This window comes from Haemaphysalis longicornis, unplaced genomic scaffold (genome assembly GCF_048455015.1).
Source record: "Haemaphysalis longicornis isolate Haplotype H1 unplaced genomic scaffold, Haemaphysalis longicornis Haplotype H1 scaffold_8, whole genome shotgun sequence".
Taxonomy (NCBI): Eukaryota; Metazoa; Arthropoda; class Arachnida; order Ixodida; family Ixodidae; genus Haemaphysalis; species Haemaphysalis longicornis.
In genome coordinates, this window is record NW_027526445.1 from 6,895,545 (window position 1) to 6,917,852 (window position 22,308).

General features: G+C 43.2%; 1 protein-coding gene across 1 annotated transcript in view; it reads left to right on the forward strand.

Moving 5' to 3' along the window:
• LOC144149914 (medium-chain acyl-CoA ligase ACSF2, mitochondrial-like) overlaps window positions 1-14,265 on the forward strand; it is a 116,786-nt gene extending 102,521 nt beyond the window's left edge. Inside the window, exons 13-15 of the mRNA XM_077681647.1 lie at window positions 2,846-2,987; window positions 11,566-11,676; window positions 13,896-14,265. Coding sequence (XP_077537773.1) covers window positions 2,846-2,987; window positions 11,566-11,676; window positions 13,896-14,021 — 379 coding nt within the window. The 3' untranslated portion in view covers window positions 14,022-14,265. The remainder of the gene's footprint in view (window positions 1-2,845; window positions 2,988-11,565; window positions 11,677-13,895) is intronic.
• The last annotated feature ends 8,043 nt before the right edge of the window (window positions 14,266-22,308 follow it).

Genomic DNA, 22,308 nt, shown 5'->3' on the forward strand with positions numbered 1-22,308 from the left:
CAGCCTAGACCTAACTGGTATGTCTTACATTAAGGCATAATTAGTTCTTTTTGTAAAAAAATCCCCAATTTGTTATTCTGTAACATGCTTAAATATATCGGGAGTCGGCCATAGTACTCGTTATCAAGGAATTTTATAGCAACGTATTCAGAAATATCGGGCGCATGGCTACGTTTGAGAACTTTTAATGAAATAGTAAGTCATGACCGGTATCCTTCAGACCGATTTAATGGTATATTGTAATCTTTAGCGCAATCTTGTAGTAGTAACCATGGTAACTTAGGAAACGTTTACTTTACAATTAAATATCTACATAGCTGAGGGCAAACCAGCACCCAAGAAAGGTGACGTGAGCAGTTCCACTACTGCAAATGAAATGTAGCGGCCGCCAATACTCATGGGTTCATTTTAGAATGCATTCATTTCCAAAAAAAAACTAGAAAGTTTTTATACAAAAAATCCCATTGTTATTTCTTGAACACTGTAGAACACGTATGAGTGATGGCCTCTCATTTCCAAGAGGAGGCCGAGTGTGGAACAACGCCATGAGAAACAAACAGAGGATTCGCTTTTGGCGCGTTAGGCAGGGGAAATATACACAGAACAGTGCACGAATCGTGTTGCAGGCAGTAATAAATTGTTGTGGAATTATGTCTATGATGTTCAGAATAGAATATTGCGTTGTTTTTGCATTTTCAAAACACCAGTGTTTGTTACTTTGTTAGATTAAAACCGGTTGTAATTTGTGGTCGTACAGTCATTGTTACAGAACCGTTGTCTAATTGGAGTTGCTCTGCATAAAATGTGACTGCTTTTTTCGGGTTACAAAAAAACGGCTAATGCATTGTACGCAAAAAGCACAGAACAGCACTAAAAAGAGCATGTTTCCCGGAGAAGACTCCAACTATCTCGGAAGGCGGGAATGAGTAGGAATTATGGCACCTGGTTCAAGCAATGTCAGGCAATAGGGTTTTAAAACATTCACCAGAATGAACTGTTTATCAGAGAGTCAACAATGAAAAGAAAATCTATTCAAAAACCATTTTCTTCGAGCATTGTTAGTTATTTTAGTTTCTAATACCACCTGGACTTTTACGTGACCCACGGAACACTCCATGTTACATTATGTTTTACCTCTTTCGTTTTCCCCTCTCTTTCGCCCTGCTTCCTTTAGGGCCTCTATTACCTTCACCCCATCCCCGCAAAGTAGCACGTAGGCGAATACATGCCTGCAGACCTCTCTGCTTACTTCTAATAAAGAGCTTTTTCTCTCTTTCCCTCTCTCTATCGTTTCTAATTGCACTACGAGATCGTATAATTATCCGGGAATAATGGGGTTTGGAGTAACTTACTTTGATTAAGTCTATTTATTTTATTTTCATTGCGTGTTTTGCCTCTACAAGGAAGGTCCACGGTAGATATTTTCTTTGTGCGGAGAAATGGTGTATTGGTTAAATATAGGTTTATATTGCTGTATGTATGTTGTTGTTTACTTTACTGCTCCCTTTTGTAAGTGATGCAGGTTATGTTGTTTCTTTTCAGCATGAGATGATAGATTATTTCTACGTGAGATTTTTTCCGTTTGATTTTGCGCTTTGTGCCGCTCCCGACTCAAGTGCAAAAACTTTGGTGGTAGGGACGTCATCATGGTTCAGCCTTTCGCCCTCCTTAAGTGTTATTGAGCTTTCACGCTCAAAGAAAGTAAAAATATTAAAACCTTTGGCAGAAGTGAGGAATATTACCTTTTAGAAAAAAACTGTTTTTTAATTTTGTTAAGTGCACGTTGACATTCAATGAACACGATGAAATGGAACTAGAGTTTCCATCTCAAGAGCCAGTCACTGCTTCGAGGCTGTGACATTTGTAGGCGCCGCCTATCGCACGGACAAAATTCTCTCACCTCATTGAGAAATTACTAATTGGGGAGGGGGCACTGCTTCATTTACTTTGCCGATTGTCGCTATTTTATTTACATTTTAGGTAAAACTGTTATGACTGTTATCATAAAAAAGCAGGCGGTTTCATGAGCCATTTGTTTTCACGCCCCCTTTACCTCGTCTTGTGATTAATCAACATAAACAATTTGAAGCTCTTCTTTTTACCTAAAGTTGCAATTATAACGAAGAAAGCAAAGTTTAACTATTGCTTTCCATCACAGTAATTTAAGACTTTTCACCAGTCGTGAAGCAAACTGCTGTACATGCAAGCAGCAAATGTTATGTGCCGAGAAATGTAACACAGTAAATGAGGACGTTCAAAAATTGTACATTCAGGAGTCTTTTGCGCTTGTGGTAAACGTGATTTGCTATGAGAAACGAACCTTTTTTGCAGGAAGCTTGGGAAAAGATGCGCTTACACTTGCTAAAGCACTTGTATTTTGTTACAACAGATATTACCTTTACTTCAATCTTACTTTGTTTCTTGATTCTTTTTTCTTGGTTTGGATTTTTAGATGTTCATCATGACGATTTAGGCTAGCCTACTCTTAGCAGCACAAAGTTTCACTTTTTTAGAAGTGGCATATTCAACAGTAGAAGATTATAGAAGTTTGTAGTTGTTAAGCAGCCTAATTAATTGGAAGAAAGCTTTCTTTGAAGACAGGGGGATGTGTTTTTGTGGTATTTTTACTGGGGAGCTTTCATTGTATTATTGTGAAATCCCGAAAGTTTGGAATGCTCAGCGCAGCAATCATAAGAGTCCAACAACAATTATTGATGGTCTTGAGTAATAACTTTTTATTTAAGAATTCTCGTATAAGCTTAAGCAGTTTCGTGTTGCAGTCACCGAATTTCCTGAGGCTGCATGTTACCACTTTATTAATGCACCTTCATCTCTTCATGCATAGGGACGTTGGGGTTATGGACGAAGATGGATATGTGGCAATTGTGAGCCGAATCAAAGATGTTGTAATTCGTGGGGGAGAAAACATCTTCCCAGGAGAGGTGGAAGAAGTACTCAATACCCACCCAACCGTACAAGAAAGTCTGGTGAGCGCATGTATTTCTATAAGTGGACATTTAGACTAATTGTCACCCATGGAACAGCTGTAATGTATACTATTCAAAGAAGTTTTGCAGTGTTTAGCAGCTTTTAAGATATGGAGGCTCCAGTATGCCCTTCGATGGCTCTCTCTATTGGAGTGTGTCATGCGGAGACCAAAAAAATGGGCCGCGTATCTGCTCCTTTCGTTGCAAATGTCGACGAAAGACGATAGTCGACTGGCGCCCCTGGCAAGTAAATTTTTCCCTCGGCTGTCCCTCTCACCTATCATGCTTTTTCTTTCCCGCCCCGTTTCTTCCAAGGTAGCGCACAAGAGGTGTGCTCAAGTATTTTTGAATTTACTGCGTTTCACTGGTCCAAATCGGGTGCCTCGATGCCAGCGCTGCCGTACAGCGGAGACACGCGCGAATCGAGGAACACTACTACAACGTTTGTAGAACCATGTTGACCTACTCCACCAACGTTCAAAGCCGAACGTGGAACCTATGTGGCGGGAGGCTTCGATGGTATTGTCGCTTGATATTTTTAAAGGCCGCCAGGTAGCGCAGACAACAGCTGGCGACCATTTTCTGCAATTGATGGAGTATTTGTATTGCTATCCCAAAAACAAAACACTAGTGAAGTTTTTAATGCACGAACATGGCAAATATTACTCAAGTATTGATTTCCTGCCTTATATGTGCATACTCTCGTGTTATTGTTCAACAATGGTGGCAAATATGCACATTAACACCAAACGTAGACGTTTAGATTTGGGTGTGCGCGTATAATACTATTGCGCAGTGTGTGTTTCACTTTGGCAGGGTGGCTCAATAGAGTCACCGGCAGGCAGACAGACAGACATACAAACAAACCAAAATGTCGGCGTTTAAGTGGCCCAAGAAAGACCATCCTCGTTAAAAATAGAAAGAACACGTTTCGCTTCTTAATCGGAATTGTCAGACTTCGGGCACACTTAAGGTCCGGTACTGCAAAATCGGGTACAGCTGCCTTCAGCTCGCGACACACTGCATGTTCATGAGCTACTGAGTTTGGTATTCCACGCAGCTATCGCATCAACTAATGAAGCTTTAAGTAAGGTCAACAGCGTACAGAAGTTTAAGTGATTGTATAAGGAAGCAAAGAAGGGGCTTAAATGGCGAAGAAAGCCTTATTTGGAGTGAACCATTAAAGTTAGTTTGTGCCGTGCCTGTACCCGCTGATATTTATTCGTAGACTTTTACCTAATCACCCAAATCACAGACCTTTTGAACTATATCGGCAGGGAGTAACGTGTTGGAGGCGACATCTCAGGATGTTCTGGAGGTTTACGCACAGTTACGGTTCATGCTCAACTAAGATCTCAGCAGTCTACTCAACAGTAATTTCCAAGCATTTCAGACGACTATTCGTCTGGAGTTTTCCAGTTGTAAATAGGAATGCAGATGCGGCCCTACAGGAAGACTTCCAGTTGGTGGCACCAGTTACAGATGCAGAGAACTGTGAAGCGCTTTACAAAATAAAGATAAAAAACGCGTCCATGTTGGCATTCCAGCTTTACTGTCAATACCTGTGGTCAGTGGTTGTACCGATACTGAGACACATTTTCATACTCTTCATCGAATATCTAGTGTCTGCTAACCTATACAAGATTTCGATTGCTGAAACTTTCGGTCATAGTTAGAACAGGCAACCGTTATTATCGCCTAAATTAAAGTCCTGTGTCACTGATTCACTCGCTAACCTATACAAGATTTCGATTGCTGAAACTTTCGGTCATAGTTAGAACAGGCAACCGTTATTATCGCCTAAATTAAAGTCCTGTGTCACTGATTCACTCGCTAACCTATACAAGATTTCGATTGCTGAAACTTTCGGTCATAGTTAGAACAGGCAACCGTTATTATCGCCTAAATTAAAGTCCTGTGTCACTGATTCACTCGCTAACCTATACAAGATTTCGATTGCTGAAACTTTCGGTCATAGTTAGAACAGGCAACCGTTATTATCGCCTAAATTAAAGTCCTGTGTCACTGATTCACTCGCTAACCTATACAAGATTTCGATTGCTGAAACTTTCGGTCATAGTTAGAACAGGCAACCGTTATTATCGCTTAAATTAAGGTCCTGTGTCACTGATTCACTCTTTCTCAAAACTTCTGGCGAATATTCGATAGAACTACATTTACACTTGCTTCCCAAAATGCTATGTGCTCAACAACCTGAGTTCATTCTTCATCATTCCCCTGTGCCAAACTTGTGCGCTTGCGCTTGTATCAGGATGTTGTCCACCCTGTCCAAACGAGACAACATATTGATGAATTCTGCATTGATATGTTAAAGTAACTAGCGTCTGCGCAAAAACAAGAACATGGCAATGGCATCACCTAGTTAAAAAACAACGTCCAAGGGACAGTAATTGAAGCTCAGAGCTCTCAGTGATAGGAAAGGGAGCTAATTCACGCATAATGCGAAACAAAACCCCGTCCGAAAACAGAAACCCGGGTGTTTGGAGTGTTAAAAAACATTGCCCGCCTATCTGATACTTTTGTTGCAAATGTTGACGAAAAATGATGGTCGTCTGGCGCTTCTGTCAGGTAAAGGCCTCCCTTGTATTTGCATCTCACCTCTTCCGTTTTTCCAACCCCCTCTATTTCTCCCAAAAAAAATACGCAAGAGGTTTGCTGAAGTCTTTTGAAATTTACCGAATTCCACGGCTCCAAGCCGGGTGCCTCGATGCCAGCGCTTCCGTAAGGCGGAGACGTGGTGAATCGAGGCACCTACTACAACGTATATAGAACCACTCTGCCTTACTCCACGCGGGCTCCAAGCGGAACGTGCAACCTATCTAGTAGAATCTGTCGTTAGTGTTGCCTTCAATTTCTTGAAAGGCCTCCAGAATCTGTAGTGGCGCTTGCGACAGCAGGCGACGTAGTGAAGGTTTTTTTCTGCTGTAGACATGGTATTTCATTTGCCATCGCAACAAACACGCTTCCACACATTTTTAATACGGGAACACATCAAACATCAATTATTTATTGATTTTATACCTGATATTTGGGCAATGTTTTGCTCTAGTTGAACAATGCTTACAAGTATGAACGTCGCAACCGGACTTAGACGTTTAAATTTCCAGAATCAATCCATTCAACACACCCAGAATCAATCCATTCGCATTATTACATGTAATTCATATCGTACTTCAGCTCTACCTCTTTTGCGCGAGAACAATATATTACCAGTGAATCAATTATTTAACAATGACTTAGGCATATTTTTTTTACAAGTTACATCACTGTTACGTTTCATACGATGCCATAGATCTTGTTCACTTAAGGACAAGAAATTTCACCAGGTTTGCAGCCAATAACAACTTTTTATTACCTACTGTGCATACTAATTACGGCAAGAAGACTTCTTGCTTTGCAGCAATTTCATTGTGGAATGGCCTCCCTCTCAACATAAAGTCTTCATCATCCATAACCATCTTCAAAAAACGCCTCAAAGATTTTTTGTTGTCGTTAACATAGGAAATCCACCTATATTTCATGGTTGTCTGCAAGTGTATGTTCTTGTATGCCTTTATTTTATAATGTTGTAGTTCACGTTCGTTTCCTGTTGTTTATTTGTCACTTTGTTTAATTCAGTGTTTGCTGATTATCAAACTTGTGTCTCTTGATATTTGGATTTCTTTGTCTTGACTAGATATGGTCAGGTATATTTGTTTTGTTTTGCTGCCTTATATATTTGCGTTGTGCATTTCTCATCGAGGGTCCCGTTACAGTCGTCAGACTCTGGGACCCTCGCCTGTATAATTATTTGCTTGTATGTTTCCGTACAAATAAAATGAATTTGAAAATTTAAATTTGAAATCACGCTGTGGGTATAGAAATATATTAGGCAGTTACTCTTTCACTTCGGCAGGGTCGCTGAAACAAAAGTCCGACAGACAGACAGACAGACAGACTGGCAGACAGACAGACAGAAAGACAGACAGACCAAACTCTCTGAGTTCACATAGCCCAAGAAAAACTACGTTTTTAAAGGTTCCAGAAAGATAACGAATTGTAAACAAAGGTACTAGTGTGTACCTCAGAAAAAGAAAAGAGAATGCACTCCACGCTAAACCGGATAAAAGCAAACATAGCGCTGTACACATTGTTGGCTGCTGCCAGGTGAGCGATTCACAATGTACCCACGAGCTGGCCTTAGGTGAGCGGACATGGTAGGGGAAGCGGTAGGAGGTACGCTACTATTGAGCAGTCAAATCGACAGTTAGGCTAGTTAGTGTTGACACATCGTTAAGTAGCGCTTGAAACAGGACAAAAGCAGAGAAGACACACACGACGGCCCGAACTCGCAACTGTTTTTATTACGCATAAACACCACTATATACTTGAATGTGTTTATGCGTAAAAAATATATGTCTTTATGCGTAATAAAAACAGTTGTGAGTTGGCGTGTGTATCTTCTATTGCTTCGTGCTGTTTCAAGAGCTACTTAACAATGACGATAATATTGGCTTTAAGAAAGCAATGAACTCAGCGGAAGAAATGCTTCATGGTTTATGTCCAGTAATACCCTGTGATTGATGGAGGTGGGATGCAATTGATAAGATTTACACCCTTGAGAGGCAAATCCAGAGAGTGTACACGGATAATTGAACTGTCGGGAATTCACGAAATGCTTTCGTCTTGCCACAATGTCGATTTCCGGCGGCCGCAGGGTACATTTACGGGTCTTGACGAAAGGGCGGAAGAGCGCTTTAGCCCTGATACCATTACTACAGGGAACAGTGGGCGGCAAAAATTCCTAGAAAGGGCCTTAATTTTCCGGAATGAGTTGTTTAGGAACGGATGTTAACACAGTAACCGTAATTGGTGGACCACGGGAGGACGGGACAGCCCCTGCAAGAGAGAATAAAAACCGAGCTGCCCGGCGCAGACTTTGGGCACCTGAAGCTTGGGCATGAAAGGTGGCCAGTAGATAAGGAACTTGTCCACACGACCTGGCGACAGCTCGCGGGTGTGGGAACGGTATCACGGGTACAGAGGATGGATGACGTTCTCACTTGAATCCCAAGCGCAGCACAAGCTTCAGCCGCCAAACTGCTATTCAAGCACTCTGACATTCTGCTCTTTGTCCTTCATCCACAGACTACTTTTCGTTAGGGCTTGCCCGCAAGCGGGCGATTGACCGCGTATTTTCATCACTGTTTTCTTGCTCCTATCCGGTATTCACTATTCCCGGGTAGCTCAAGTCATTCCCTACAGCCGGTTTGGAGGCGTATAGGCGGTAACAACCCACTGTGAAGGAATGATAGCTTAAAAAAGTCCCCCTGCCAAATTATTCAATCCTTCTTTAGAAATTTCTAAACCTAAAAAGTTATCGCCGAGATTGGAAAAATGTCCTGAAACTCTAACAAAATATTATCCACCCCTCCTTCAATTGTAGAACGCGAAGCCTTATTGGTATGGAATGTTTTGTTGGCGAATCGCACAACACGTGTAGGGGCCGCCCGTGTGGTATGCACCACTTTTCTGGGATACCCAAAGAGGCTTAGGGTGCGCATTTCACAGGGCAAACGTTTGCGTTGGGCGTGTACGGCGTGAATTGATACCGGCTGCTTGCCGTTCAGTGAGCAATTTTTGAGTGGGTGCGAATTTAAGGAGTTAAACCCCAAGATGTGACGTCCGGCCTAACGCCCTATACCTAAAAATTGGAAGTTAGGCCTATCAACTTCTAACTAAGCGCCTTACGGCACGCTGAACAACGACACTGCTCTCATGACGTCTTCTTTTGTTGTTGCCCGAGTTTTTCAAGCGGCTTCAAGAGAGAGAGACAATGAAAGAGAGAGACAAACATTTTTCTATTTTTCCAGCAGAGACTGATGTATGGGCTCTGCCCCATGAAAGGCATCCCTAGTCGGCTAGCTGTGCTTGCCCGGGCCGCCAGTTTGAGCTGGGTATCCGGGTCTGCGCTGGCCAGGGAAGCCCTACACCACTCAAATGTGTGTTGGGAAGTGGAGGCAAGGCAGGAGTGCGGGGGCGCTCACTTACTATATGGTAAAGGGTGCCAGGCGGGGAGATAGTGCACATGGATTGTGTTTTTGCGGGGAGGGGGGGATAAGGTAGAGACGGAAGGGATGGGTAGGTATTGGTTTAGTAGCGGGCGCCTTAATGTCACAATTAAACAATTGAATCGGTACCGGCCTCATAAGGCGAGGGACAGAAGTTCGATTCAGGCCACGTTGTTTTCTTTCATTCCACCTACGATAATTGATCATCATAGTGAGATAAATGTGGCTTTTCTGTAGCGCATATTGAATTACAACGGCATCAGTGCGGACACTAAAGCTTTGTTTTGAAATTATTGCACATGAAGAATAAAACAGCTCAGTAAACCCCGGAAAGTAAGAGTGCATTAGTTACCCTTATGAAAAATAGCACGGCCAGTTGAAATGGTAATAATTATTCACACTTTGCGATTTTTTTTACTCTTCTCCTACGCATTACAGGAAAATAGAGGAAGACACCCAAAAGCACAAATCAATATACCTGTCTCTTTCCTATTAAATATTCACTCCAATAAAAGCGCGATTTTGTCTGCCCGTCTTTTCGAAGGCGGTTTTCCGTGACGGTTTTGCTGGAATCCGCCATACCATTATGGGCCTGCAATTTTTTCGGTCCTTTTTTCGCGTGTTTCTAATTTACCGGTGCGTAAATAAAAACGAGTGTGGAAATCGCTAGAAACTGCCGTTTGGCAGTCGACAAATGGGCTCGGTTCTGGGGGAATCTTTCGTTTTGGGAGTGCGGATGTTATTTTGCAAATTGCAAGTACAGCATTACTCAGCTACCTTGGGCGCAGCAAGTATTCTTTTGAGGCGGTTCTGCTCGCTCTGCTGTAATTGATCGTACTCTATATTTGTCGTTGTGCCAGTAAAAGAAGTCATTTTTCTTTTCATGCGGTTATACCAATGATTCTGAACCTTTAGAAGCACTTCTAAACAATTTGTCGCACTTTAGTGCCGATAGATCAGAATCAAATGTATGTGGATATCTGGCCTAGTCTTACCGCCGCGGTAACTCTTCTCGCGGCATTGCAAGCTCGCCAACCTGCTGTTTCTGTGCTGTCTAAAGGGGTGGCCCATGAGCTTTTAGCTGATCTCTTAGCTTGAAGCACTTGGATACCACCCAAACATGGAGTTGGGCCTCTTTATTTCTGGCTTGCTGCAAGTAGCGATAAACTCCGAGAGCTCGCTCCACGATGCCATTCATTTGAGCAAAAAACTGTGTCCTTCTCGCCATGTAAGCGTCCATCATTGTTAGCATCTCAGATAAAAAACGTTCGTAGATCTGTCGCCTATTCGCGTGTGTTATGTTCCACTTACATGCATGCTAAGGTATTCAAAGCGAAGCGAAGCGTTCAAAGCGAAGCGTGTTGTCTTCCCCTTCTACTTATCTTCCCCTAATTGTAACTCCAGCTGCCGTGGGACAGGTGTTGATCGTGATCGGCAGCTGGCCATATACTTGTCCCCATGGCGTGGTATACATCTTTTGCTTTAAATGTTGGTTAGAGAGCTGGAGACACAATCTCTCCAACGTTATTCACATCATGTTTACAAGAAGTATTCACAACGTTGGATTGGAAACAGGTGGGAGTAAGGGTTAATGGAGAATACCTCAGTAACCTCAGATTTGCTGATGACATTGCGTTGCTAAGTAACTGGGGGGAAGAATTGCAAAGGATGCTTTACGCACTGGACAAACAGAGTAGAACCGTGTGCCTGAAAATAATTTGCAGACAACCAAATAATTATCAATAACCTCGGGACGGCACAGCGGTTTGAGATAGATGGTGAGGCAATGTAAGGGGTAAGCGAACATATCTACTTAGGCCAAGTTGTGACCCCAGATCCCAACCATGAGGCAGAGATAATTAGAAGCATAAGAATGGGGTGCAGCGCATACGGCAGACATTCTCAGATAGTGAATGGCAGCCTGCCATTGTCGCTGAAGAAGAAACTGGATTGCAGCTGCATCTTACCGGTACTCACCTACGGGGCATAAACTTGGAGGCTCACTAAGAGGGTTCAACCTAAACTGAGAACGGCTGAGCGGGCAATGGAGCGGAAAATGATAGGTGTAATATTAAGGGACAAGAAGAAAGTGGAGTGGGTGAGGGAAGAAACGCGTGTTAAGGACACATTAGCAGAAATTAAGAAGAAATGAACGTGGGCAGGGCATGTAATGCGAAGGTAAGATAACCGTTGGTCATTAGGGGATTAGAGTGTATCCCTAGAGAAGGCAAGCGTGGCAGGAAGCTGCAGAAAGTTAGATGGGCGCATGAGATCAGAAAGTTTGCGGGTATAAATTGCTCGCTGTTAGCATAGGAGCGGGGTAATTTGAGAATAATAGGAGAAGCATTTGCCCTGCAGTGGGCGTAGATACGCTGGTGAGCATGATGAAGAGAGCTGGAGGGAAGTCTGTGGTTTCATATTTTCTGTTTTGAAGCTAGGATGCAAACAATAAATGCGACCTGTTTAAGTGCTTGTGATTGCGAATAAAACGCTTTTTTATGGTGAAGGTCATCGGAGTGCCAGATGAAAGAATGGGCGAGGAGCTGTGCGCATGGGTTGTGCTCAAAGCGGAAGCGAAGGTCACTGACGACCAACTCAAGAACCACTGCAAAGACAAGGTAAGCCTCCTTAACAATCTTGTTTAGTAGCAGTAAGCGTGCACATCTGGACTTTGCGAGCGATTTCAATGAAGTATTCAGGGTTTGTTATTAGAGACTGACTGTGTGGAAGTGCTTCACTGATTCACCTTTTCTTCCTGGAGAAAAGAGAATCTATGCGGTGGCGTATACCAATACTTGCAATCGCTAATTTTGAATTTATCGCTGAATAGCCAGCATGTGTGCATGTTTTTGTGTGTTAATTCAAAGGTTAGTGGGAAGCTATCGCAAAAGCAGTAACTTCTAGCTATGTTGGAGTTCGTATTGCGATGAAGGGCCTCCTGCCGTTCCCATTGAATGTCGGGTCCTCGCGGGTGAAAGAACATCGAAGAACTGGGCCACATTTGCCCCGCGGAAATCAATTGTAACTAACCCTTCGAACCTGAACATTTAGTACAGTCGTAAGAGATATTGTTGATGCCTAGTTACGAGGCGTAAAATATATCCTCATTTAACTTGGTTGGAGCATACGGAATACATTTGGCCATACTTTGGTCATCCTATCAGAATACACTCTCGCTGTGGCACTCCGAATCATTTGCACTGAACTATATTTCTCCGCGCAAAATATCGCGTACACGTCGCCGCATAGATCAGCAACACTTTAGAGCCGTTGTCCCTTACTTGCATCTAAAATCCCACAGGTAACGGGTCGAGTTTCGGCAGTTGTAGCAGAGCTGCTGTTCAGCGGTCAACAACACACACATGCATGGTTATTCCTGTTGATACGAGTAGTCCCGGCTAGGTGTATTTATTTTATTTTTCAGAAAGTTGACAATGTCAGCAAATGCAAGGATGAATTTCATAGGGATGCTCAGCGAATCAAAAAAACTACACACGAGAAATTATTTAGCCTGCACTATTCTCAAGTAAAAATTTAGCTCAACAAATCGCTGCAGCCTTTCAAATTATGCACCGAGCTCTTGAGTAAGAAGCATAGCAATTCGGACTAAAGAACATTAAATAGTCTTCCTTTACCGGGAAAAAGCAGTCCATATTTTTAGCGTTTGTACACATGCCCTTGTGGCTCAATGGCTGATTCCTGGGGTTTCTGAACCCTAGGACGCGGGTTTGATCACGGCGCAATGGTCGCTTTTCAGATGGAGGTAAGAAGAGAAAACGCCCGTTTGTTGTTACTTCAGCACAAGTTAAAATAGCCAGCTCATCCAAAATATTTGCCAGCATGTCAGTGTTGTGCTTATTTTAGGCAAGCTGTAGCTAGGGCTAATCAATCAATAAACCCCAGAAGAAATGAAGGTTTCCCACGGCGTAACTCAACTTTTCGTTCGCTTGGGAGACCACTGTGGTTTTCCTAGTGTGTATGGAGAAGGAGGATGTATGGGCAAAGAAAAGCTGTCTGATTATTTCGAAAACAAATTGGTGTATAAAAAATAGAGCTAACGATTACGACTCCAATGAAACCAATACTTGAGAGCACAGTTTGTTTTCTTTTTGCATTGCAGTATACCGAAACCAAGTAACGGATAGAGATGTCCATATACCGACAGTCAATGACCACTCATTTTTATACTCTTGAGAAAGGTCCCGTGAAGACAAAATACAACTTTCTTCAATTTGAAAGACCGATTTATAGCCATTTCAGATCCGTTTACTTGACAAAAGATTCTTTTCCAATCAGAAATACGAAACACGTTGAATGTCTTTGGGCCTTTGCCCCGCAATGGCGCATTATTTGTAAGAGTTATTTATTAGGGGCCAGTGCTATAAACCTAGTTCTTAGGGTGTTAACCGAAAAGTATCTGTTCAGTGATATGATGAAGCAGAACTAGAGGCCCACTGTTATTGCCCAGTAATGTTTCTCAACGATGATTAAGGTGGCAGCTGCCAGTCGCGCAAAGAAGATTCGCCACGTCGTGCACAAATCGCCGTTTAGTGCCGGCATCCCTTACTGCCTCTAATGTTTTCTTCAATAGCTCTATTGTGTCTTTGAATTTTGTAGCATAACTGGTATAATCGTCTTGAAGACGGTGCAGATGTACAATTGAATAAAACTTCTTTCGTGATGATGACCCCTTTGTGGACTATGTGTTACTATCAGTCCCCGCGAGTTTCTGAGGTTTTGTTAAAAACAGCACGGCTAGGGGAAGGGTATTTAAATTGCTTAATGTCATTCCTCTAGTACTGTACAAGTTGTTCTGACCATGTTTGCCTCTTTACAGTTGGCCCGCTTCAAAATTCCTCGGTACTTCATATACAACGAAAATGTCCCAAGGACGCCAATCGGGAAGGCCCAAAAAGCCAAGATGCGCCCCCTGGCTATGGAAATGCTTGGGCTCACTATGTGATATTCGGTGTGTTCTAGCTATTGTGTGTTGAAAAACAGTTGCGCTATGAGAAAATACCGTCGGTCATTTGTAGCCCCTCCATAACCCTCCCGCTCCGCTCACCCCCCCCCCCCCCCAGTGCACTGAACGTGTATATTGATTCAGTATAATTTGGTACCTGTCACCAATTCACGTCGGGAGTTTTGTCGTATAGATGTTGATTGCTTTTTAGTTCTCTACTCTCTGCTTAAAATGTGGTTTTGTATATTTGGAATAAAAGATTTATTACGATAATTGAAGGGCAGAGAACCTGTAGTGTGTTTTTCCTTAGTTGACGAAGCTATGAAACAGAACAAAATCTCTTTGTTTGTGATTTACACATCGGCATAAGTCTTAGCCAGCTCAAGACAGCTTTCGTGGCCAAGTGGTCAAAACTAACCCCAGCGCGGCCTGGTTTGGCGACGGTTGCTGTCGAGAACCGCGCACAACGCATTAGCAGCCTGTCAGTATGGCAGGTACATTAGAATTACTTGCTTCCTCAGGACTGCGTCTGCCTTCAATAAATCAGGGGCAGGGGCACCACGCCGGTTAGGGAATCACTGGCGTGCCGCACCCTATATCTAGAAGCTTTGGAACCAGCCTCATATGCGGCATTGCTGCGCGCTGGAACCCTAAGCGCACTTTGGGTAAGACCGGCATGTTGCATATTCATTAGCTCTTATGAATTACATGAATTTCCTCAACGATAACAACAGAAGGCCCTAATATCGCGTCAGCGGACGTTGCACACTTACTGCAAAAAAAAGCAATCATTTTTCAGTTTTTGTTTTCAAGTACAGTGCTATTGGCGATGCATTATTTTCGCATACTCTGAGCGAAAACATTACGTCTACAAAATGTTGCCAAAGACAAGTGCAAGTTTGATAGTAAATAACATGTGGAAATAATGTCGCAACTCTTTTTAAATTTAAACGCTATCTCGAATTCTAAAATATCGTCACCCTGCATTTCGGTGGTAGTGAGCAACAGGAACCTTTCCCCGTTTCAATGGTATATCATATAGCAACGGTGTCCTTGTATACGTAATGTAGTGTTGGCTGCTTTGTGCTTGAACAACTGTGAAGAAGGATTTTCCGACCGATTACAAAATGATATGTGCGCGGCATACTACGCTCCAAGTGTATAAATTGCTCGAGAACATGCCGAAGCACTTTAAAATTTGTTCAAATCATGAATCCAAAGGTTGGCACGAATTTGTTTTATGTTCACTTACATTTCTAGTGCGCTATAAGGTTTTAGCTATGCACAACGGATACGGCAGGTGGTTCTTTTTTTTGACTGCACTGGGCGTTTTGTCTGCGTTATTATACGATGCGCGGAGTTCAAAACAAAAAGAAATAAGCATGATATAACAACTAGCGCGATAACTGTGCCAGCGGAGCCATGTTACCGCCGATTACGTGAGCATGCTGTAAATACATAATGTGTGTTGACAAACAGCCTGCGGAAAAGCGCGGTTGCCCTTGCGCCAATTAATCGGTGGGCGAGGCAATCGCGAAAGAGCGAGCGATTGTAGCATGGGTGCTACACTGATAGGCCGCGAATACCACATGCGCGGTCTTGTCGGGGAGCGCCGCGCCACCGGGAACCCATCGAATATTTTTTGACACCACTCCCGAGGTCTGTAGACGTAAGCCGATGGTTGTAAAATCGGTTGATAGTGGCCGAGCTTTTAGGGCAAGCTAGGGACGAAGAGTTTTTTGCGTCGCAGTAAACCTTAGTGGGGATATTGAAAACGGCCAGAAGGCAGCTGTATACGGTGGGCTTAAAAATGCGAAATGCAACATTCCCTGTTAAAACAATCATCATCATCATCAACCATAACCACGCAATCCGTTGGCAGCCCGGGCTTTGCATATAATGACAATATAAGGAAACTTGCAGGGTGATTCTTTTGCTGTGAATGCCTTCACCAGTCATCTGCACCATTGAGACACACTATAATCCCTCTTGGACAGAACGTTTTATCGTTTGCCTACCACAACGCTCTCACCTAAGACAAGTTTTTTTGATTACAACTGACAGCTCCATTCATGGTTAGTCAGCTAAAGCTTCCAAGGAAGACCAATGCATTCTCTGTAATTCCAACGCGCTAGCAGTAATAAATCTTCCATAACGCAAGAAAACTCATGACTTTACACACCTTACCTAACTCAAGGATTTCTGACGTTGCCTCGCCTATTGTTTTTCCCACCGCGTTGGTTGTGAAAGTATCCTTCTCGGAGCTGTTAAACATTGCTAAATTCAAAATTCAAGAGTCAGTGCTCTTAATCCCACTTATTGTGACCTTTCGTTTCTTCCCTGCACCTTTGTTCGCGCAGCTCCGGAAGTCTCGGGGATCCTAAACTTTGTTTCGCCTTTTGTTTCGCAACGCCAGTACTGGACGTATCTAACACGAGTATTGTAGATACCTGCAATTGAAGATAATGTGGGAAATCCTAATTGAATTCTGAGGCAATTTTCTTGAAGCTGTTAGCGAGATAACGTTGTTCTTGGAATTATTTTTTTCTCAAAGCATTTTGATTCCCTAGGTCAAAAGCATTGAAGGACAAATTTAAGTTCTGCGGTGCACTTAGCACTGCACACAACAATGTTGAATTATGCCTAAGAAAGTGTACCCAGCAGCTGTTGTAGAATAATCGCAATTACGTAAAAAAGACGCGTGGTTTTTGGACCCCCAGTGGAGTATAATTGCACCTCACATAGTTATCGCCGGTGTGATAGTATTGTTGAAATCTATTCCTTAGTAAATCTGCAATCTGTGAAGACGATACCAGTTTATTCAGTTTGAATATTCACCGTGAATATTTTAAACTAGGAAATGAATGTTTTTTGAACTTCGTGGATGGGCATAATGTATTGGACTATCTATTAACACTGGCAATCTATTAACACTGGTTTATTCTTTGCCTGATGCAGTTATGGAAGCGGAGATAAGAAACGGAATGCGCGGTTTTCTGCAGCCGCAACTAAGGCAGCGATGTGAAACAGTGTACAATTCTCTTGCAATCTAATTGGGTTTCGCACAAGTTACAAATATTCATAACCATTCACTTGTAGTTCTGTAAATGTTTTTTTTTTCTCAAAGGACAATTTAGTTACGTTGCCGCAAATATAGGCGCAAGAATGTATTCTGGTGGTTCTTTTAGGAGCGTAGCCCACATTATTCTTGTTTTTCCCTTTGAACAACATGCTTTCTGAACAACGTATTCTTTGTCGCGGACTCTCAATCTATCATATCAGCAACCGCAGTTCACTGATATTGCGGCTGTATAGTGTGTAGACTGAGCCTGCCAGCAACGCGAACTTCCCACATGCATAGTAGTTAGGGTGGCACTTAGGGGGGCTATTTTCGGTTTTTATATATTTTTATTAGAACGGGGAATAAATAAGGGGTGCTATTTTTTCAACACATAATGATGAAAGAATCAGGTTTTTCTCTGAAACCACTCCCAAATTTCGGCTTCACCGGGTTAAATTTAAAGTGTACCAGTTATTACACAGATTTTATTTTAGAGCGTACTCAGAGCGTCTTAACTCTAACGCGTTAAAACCGGTATTAATTTCAAGCTGGTATCCGGTGCGGCCTCATGGGTTTCTAGAAAATGCGGTAGGAAATGGGGCATTTGTTTAAAAATGATTCAGTAATGATGAAAGCAAAGAGCATTGATATGTTTTAAGAAATGAAGCGTTTTATTCACCAAATGCTGGTGACCGATTTTTCGTTCATTCTTTTATACATACATCATCATCCAGTTGCGCTTCATGTCAGTCTTCATTCGAGATTTGTCTGATCGCTGAACGTATATCAACTGGGTGAAACTTCTCACGACAACAGAGATTCCATTCGCTAGGCACAACAATGAGTCGAGCATGTGCCAGCCTGAGGTAGCGAGCGGTAGAATTATGTCAAAATTCAATTCCAATAAGTTCGGGGGCTCTGTTTGTGGGTATTGCTGGCAATGAATCCTGGTTGAGAACGGCTGGCCTTAAGCGCACGCTTGGGAATGTCGCTACTTTGAAAAGTACCATTCGGGGAGAAATCAGGTTTGACCCGAATCTTTTCAAACGTGTTCGGTTTGGAACAATAGGGTAAAATCGGGATTTTCCCGAAAACGATCAATCCTAATGGTACACCAGCGGCCGACAAGGTAGTGTGGCCCAGTTAAGTTTACTACGATTGGGCTGACTGTGCCATTGCGAGGATGAGGCGAGCAGAACCGGGTGCCATTCCAAATGTCTGCCGAGCGAGTTCAATGCGCGAGCAAGCATGATAGTAATAATGATTGTGGTGCTGATGGAAATGATGACGATGCCGGCGCTCGAGTGCCATTCCCTGCCGCATCACAAACAAAGCATACGCAGTGCCTGTACGCTTTCCGGCTCCTCGACTACGCTGAACTGCGAGACTGTCGGTTAGACTTTCCGAGTTGGGCGTGGTCGCTCATTTTTCGTAAAGTGTTGATGGTCAGCTGTATCGGCATTGTGTCTGCAAGCTGTTGGTGTCCGTGGCACACCGCATCGCGGAAGGTAAAAGGGTTTTGGCGAAAACTCACCGGCCTATTCGACTGTATTAGCACCGAGTCTGCCAACTCGCTGTGTGAGCAACGAAGGAAGCGTGTGAAATCGCGAATGGGGTTGAGAGAAAATTACCTAATTTAAAGACTGAGCTAAGATAACAGACCTCCGACGATTTCAGCATATTTACAGGTGTACCCTCCTTATTGCATTCGATCGCTAATCCACAAAACAGAACAGGCCTCACCGGAAAAATGATTGCATTTTTCTGACTTTTTATTTGACAATAGTGCGGGCATTGCTATGTTCAAACGAGGAATGGGTACATAAAACTTAATTGTAAAAAACCAGCAACTACAACAAGGAAAAACGTGGTAGTTAAGAACCAAGGTGACGCCCCAAGTAATCAAGAAAACCTTAAGAACGAGAAATGTCAGCGGGCCGTAAATTCCAATGTTGAACAGTTTTAGAAAAAATTCAGGGAACCTTGCCTAACGGGCAACACTTAAATGGCGAAGCTTTTGTAAGTGAGCATTGCCACACACATGTCTAAGTTTCAGTGGAATTGTTTATTTTTGTATGTGCAGCGGTAGTATTTATCGTGCTATGCATCGAAGAGGTAGTTGTTTTCTTCGCAGCGAGTGGTGGATGCAAAGCCATCTTTAGCATTGCAGACTTTACGAGCATTCGTCATCGACTCGAGGCAGCTGTGGAGGGATCTGAAAATTGTCTCGGGAAGGACTGGCGCACTCGTAGCCACGGCTCCCGTTATCCGTAATGTGTTCTAGAGAAAGTGGTGGTTCACCTTTAGCACTAGCGCTGGGGTTTTTAACATGCGCGGTAACGCTTGAGGAGAGCGCTGGAGTTTTTTTTTTGTTTTGCTAAAGCGAATGCGTGAGCCGTTGCCTCAGCGATCACCGCGAGGAACGCACTCAGGGGCGCTCGGGAGATTGTCGCTCCTTAGGGTTATTGCCAGTTCTTTTTAAAGACGATAGTCTTTCTTGGGTTACTTAAACACAGAAATTTTGGTCTGTCTGTATGTCTGTCTGTCTGTCTGTCTGTGACTCGATTCAGCCACCTGGCCAAAGCGAACCAATGCCTGCGTAATAGCCTTATATAGTCACAGCTAAATGTGAGCGTCTAAGCCCGGTTTATATCTTCATACTTCACCGTTTACCGGCAAGTTAGAAAATCCATAATGGGTGCAAGAGCCTGATCGGCAAAAAATTAAGGTGCCGACAGTTCTGCTGGTTTTCTATCCTTGCACTACAAGTGCAAGATGTGCGAGTTTTTGTACCGTCAGCTACACTGGCTGAGGTTGAGCAGATTTGCGCGGCTGCGTAAGAGCCGTGCAGCGCATGCGGGAGGAGCACTGAGGTCACACGACGCATGGAACGTTGATCGCTGCCCGGCGTCTGTCACACACCCTGCGCACCCCGCGGCCCACCACCGTTCCGCACGTAGCGGCCCTTTCCACTTGAGGAAAATGCGACGTGCGGCCGGGTGCGTAACCGACGGCTCGTGCGTCGCAGCAATACCGGCCTGCGCCTGTTGAACTAGCTTTTCTCTTAAGCTATTGGTAATGCTGAGCCGGAGCCGCTTGATAACTATACATTTGTGCCCTGACGCGCATACTGTGAGTGTGTCATTGAATCAGCAGTAAGCATGATGATCTAACTATCGTAGACGACCAGGAAAGCCAAGAATAACCAGCTGAATTTTAGCTCCGGCTAAGTTTACCGTGCCATACCCGAGCGAAGCCACTGCTAATTTTTAATTGCTGTAGCAAATATCCTGCCCCAAGGGGTTATCAATTACTAGAACGCTGTCTAGTACCAGCCGTGCAGAATATTTTGTCCCAATTATAACTAATGGTTCCTTTTTGCTTCACGTGGTTCACAAGAAAGAAGTACTGTACGAAATATATTGTTTCAGAACGTTTTGCCCAATAGACGGCTGGATTCAGGATTACTTTATTTTTGACAGGAACTTGGACACTTAGGTTGCCAAAAAAGACGACCCTGTAAAATAGAAACTAGTTAGAGCAAGATTCCTTGATCGCGTGTTGGGACGCTTACTCAAGTACAATGGAGTCAATATTACGTGTAATATTCCGCTTACCACACTTCCGTTTTAGAAATTTTGCTTTACACAGGCCTTTTTCTCGCTAAAATTTAGTCAGAAATTAGTGATTCAGCTGTGATCAGTTTTCTTTAGTTATGCATCTTTTCTTTAAAATTTAACAAAAATTGGATTTCTTTCTGAACATTTTTTATTTAGCAAATGCGTGATCTATACTCTCGCTCGTTTCATTATATAAACCAATTTAGAAACAAAAACTGGGATTTGGCTGTGAATGTGTAGCTGTATTTTCTGGGCCTATTTTCTTCACAGTATGGAGTTTCAAATAATGGAATCTAACAATATTTCCTTTCAATTACACATAAACTAGGCTCAGCTTTTTTCGACGTTAACAAATTCCGCCTATATATAATAGAGTACACAACAGCGATATTTTTTTCTGAAAACTATTACTGAAGCGTATTGTTTAGATGAACATGCATGGGCAAGTGATCACAAGATTTTCGCGGAAACCAACAAATGCTTCAGTTCTAAGTAAAGCCGCCAGAATGCTTTTATATATCGTAACTTTATTTCCTTTACAATAAGTTTATTCAATTTCGGTTTTGTTATTTTCCATTAAAAATGTGTTATTCCGGCAAAATACTCCAAAAAATTCTCAAGGAGTAGAACGTCTTGAAACGGCGCACAATTCGACGTCTCTTAACTGCAACGATGACGACTTCCTGGCTTTTTCTTTTTGTTCATTTGGCGGCCACAAACGTAAGATATCTTAAGTACTAATTATGATTATTTCAGACACATTTTTGAAGTATTACCTGCATGCTTCGTCGAAGGTGATATTGAATTCGCTTGGTACACTACAACAGGAAGAATTGGTGCGGACATACGTTAGTAATTACCGAGGGAACTTGATGTAAAATAACCTTGGTATAATTTAAGGTATGTGGTTGTGGTGAAGGGCCCCACCAGGACCTCGCGCTAGACCTCTCTACGGAAGGCAATCATTCGGTGCGGAAGCTCGTGTATATATATTCTGCTCAAGCAATAAACCGGGAACAGGAACAAACTGAACACCCGGGGTAGAAGGTGCACACGGGACGTTACGAACGTACGATGTCACGCGAGACTCTAATAGTGTTCGCCCATCTACGTATCAGTCAAAGCATGGATTGGCTTACCACGGCTGAGCCTTTCAGTCACACCATCCAGTTATGCCGGTGAAGAGAGCTGAATAGACTCACGGACAGCGCTTGTACTTGTGGCCCTCCGGGCCTACACCGCGAGAAGAGAGCGCCGACCCTTTGACGTCGCACTGGGTTCGCTCGAAGGTGTGGGATCCTCGTGCGCTGTCGTGTAGCACACGCCCCACTTAAGGCTTTGGGTGCTTGGCGCGGATCCATGGCTCCGCTCGGACCTACGCGGCGAACCACCTTGCGACCACACATGAGATGGCCAGGGCTTCCAGGAACACCCCGTAATACAGGTGACAAATGCAGGCCAATTCCTCTAAACTGGCTGTAGATTTCATACAAAATAACCATGAATAACGAAAAGAGAAATACGTGTTGCTTCTGAGGTCAAAGTAACGTTTTTAAATTACCAAACGGGCTGCAATACACTCAATGTTTTCTTTCAGTTTTTTTAT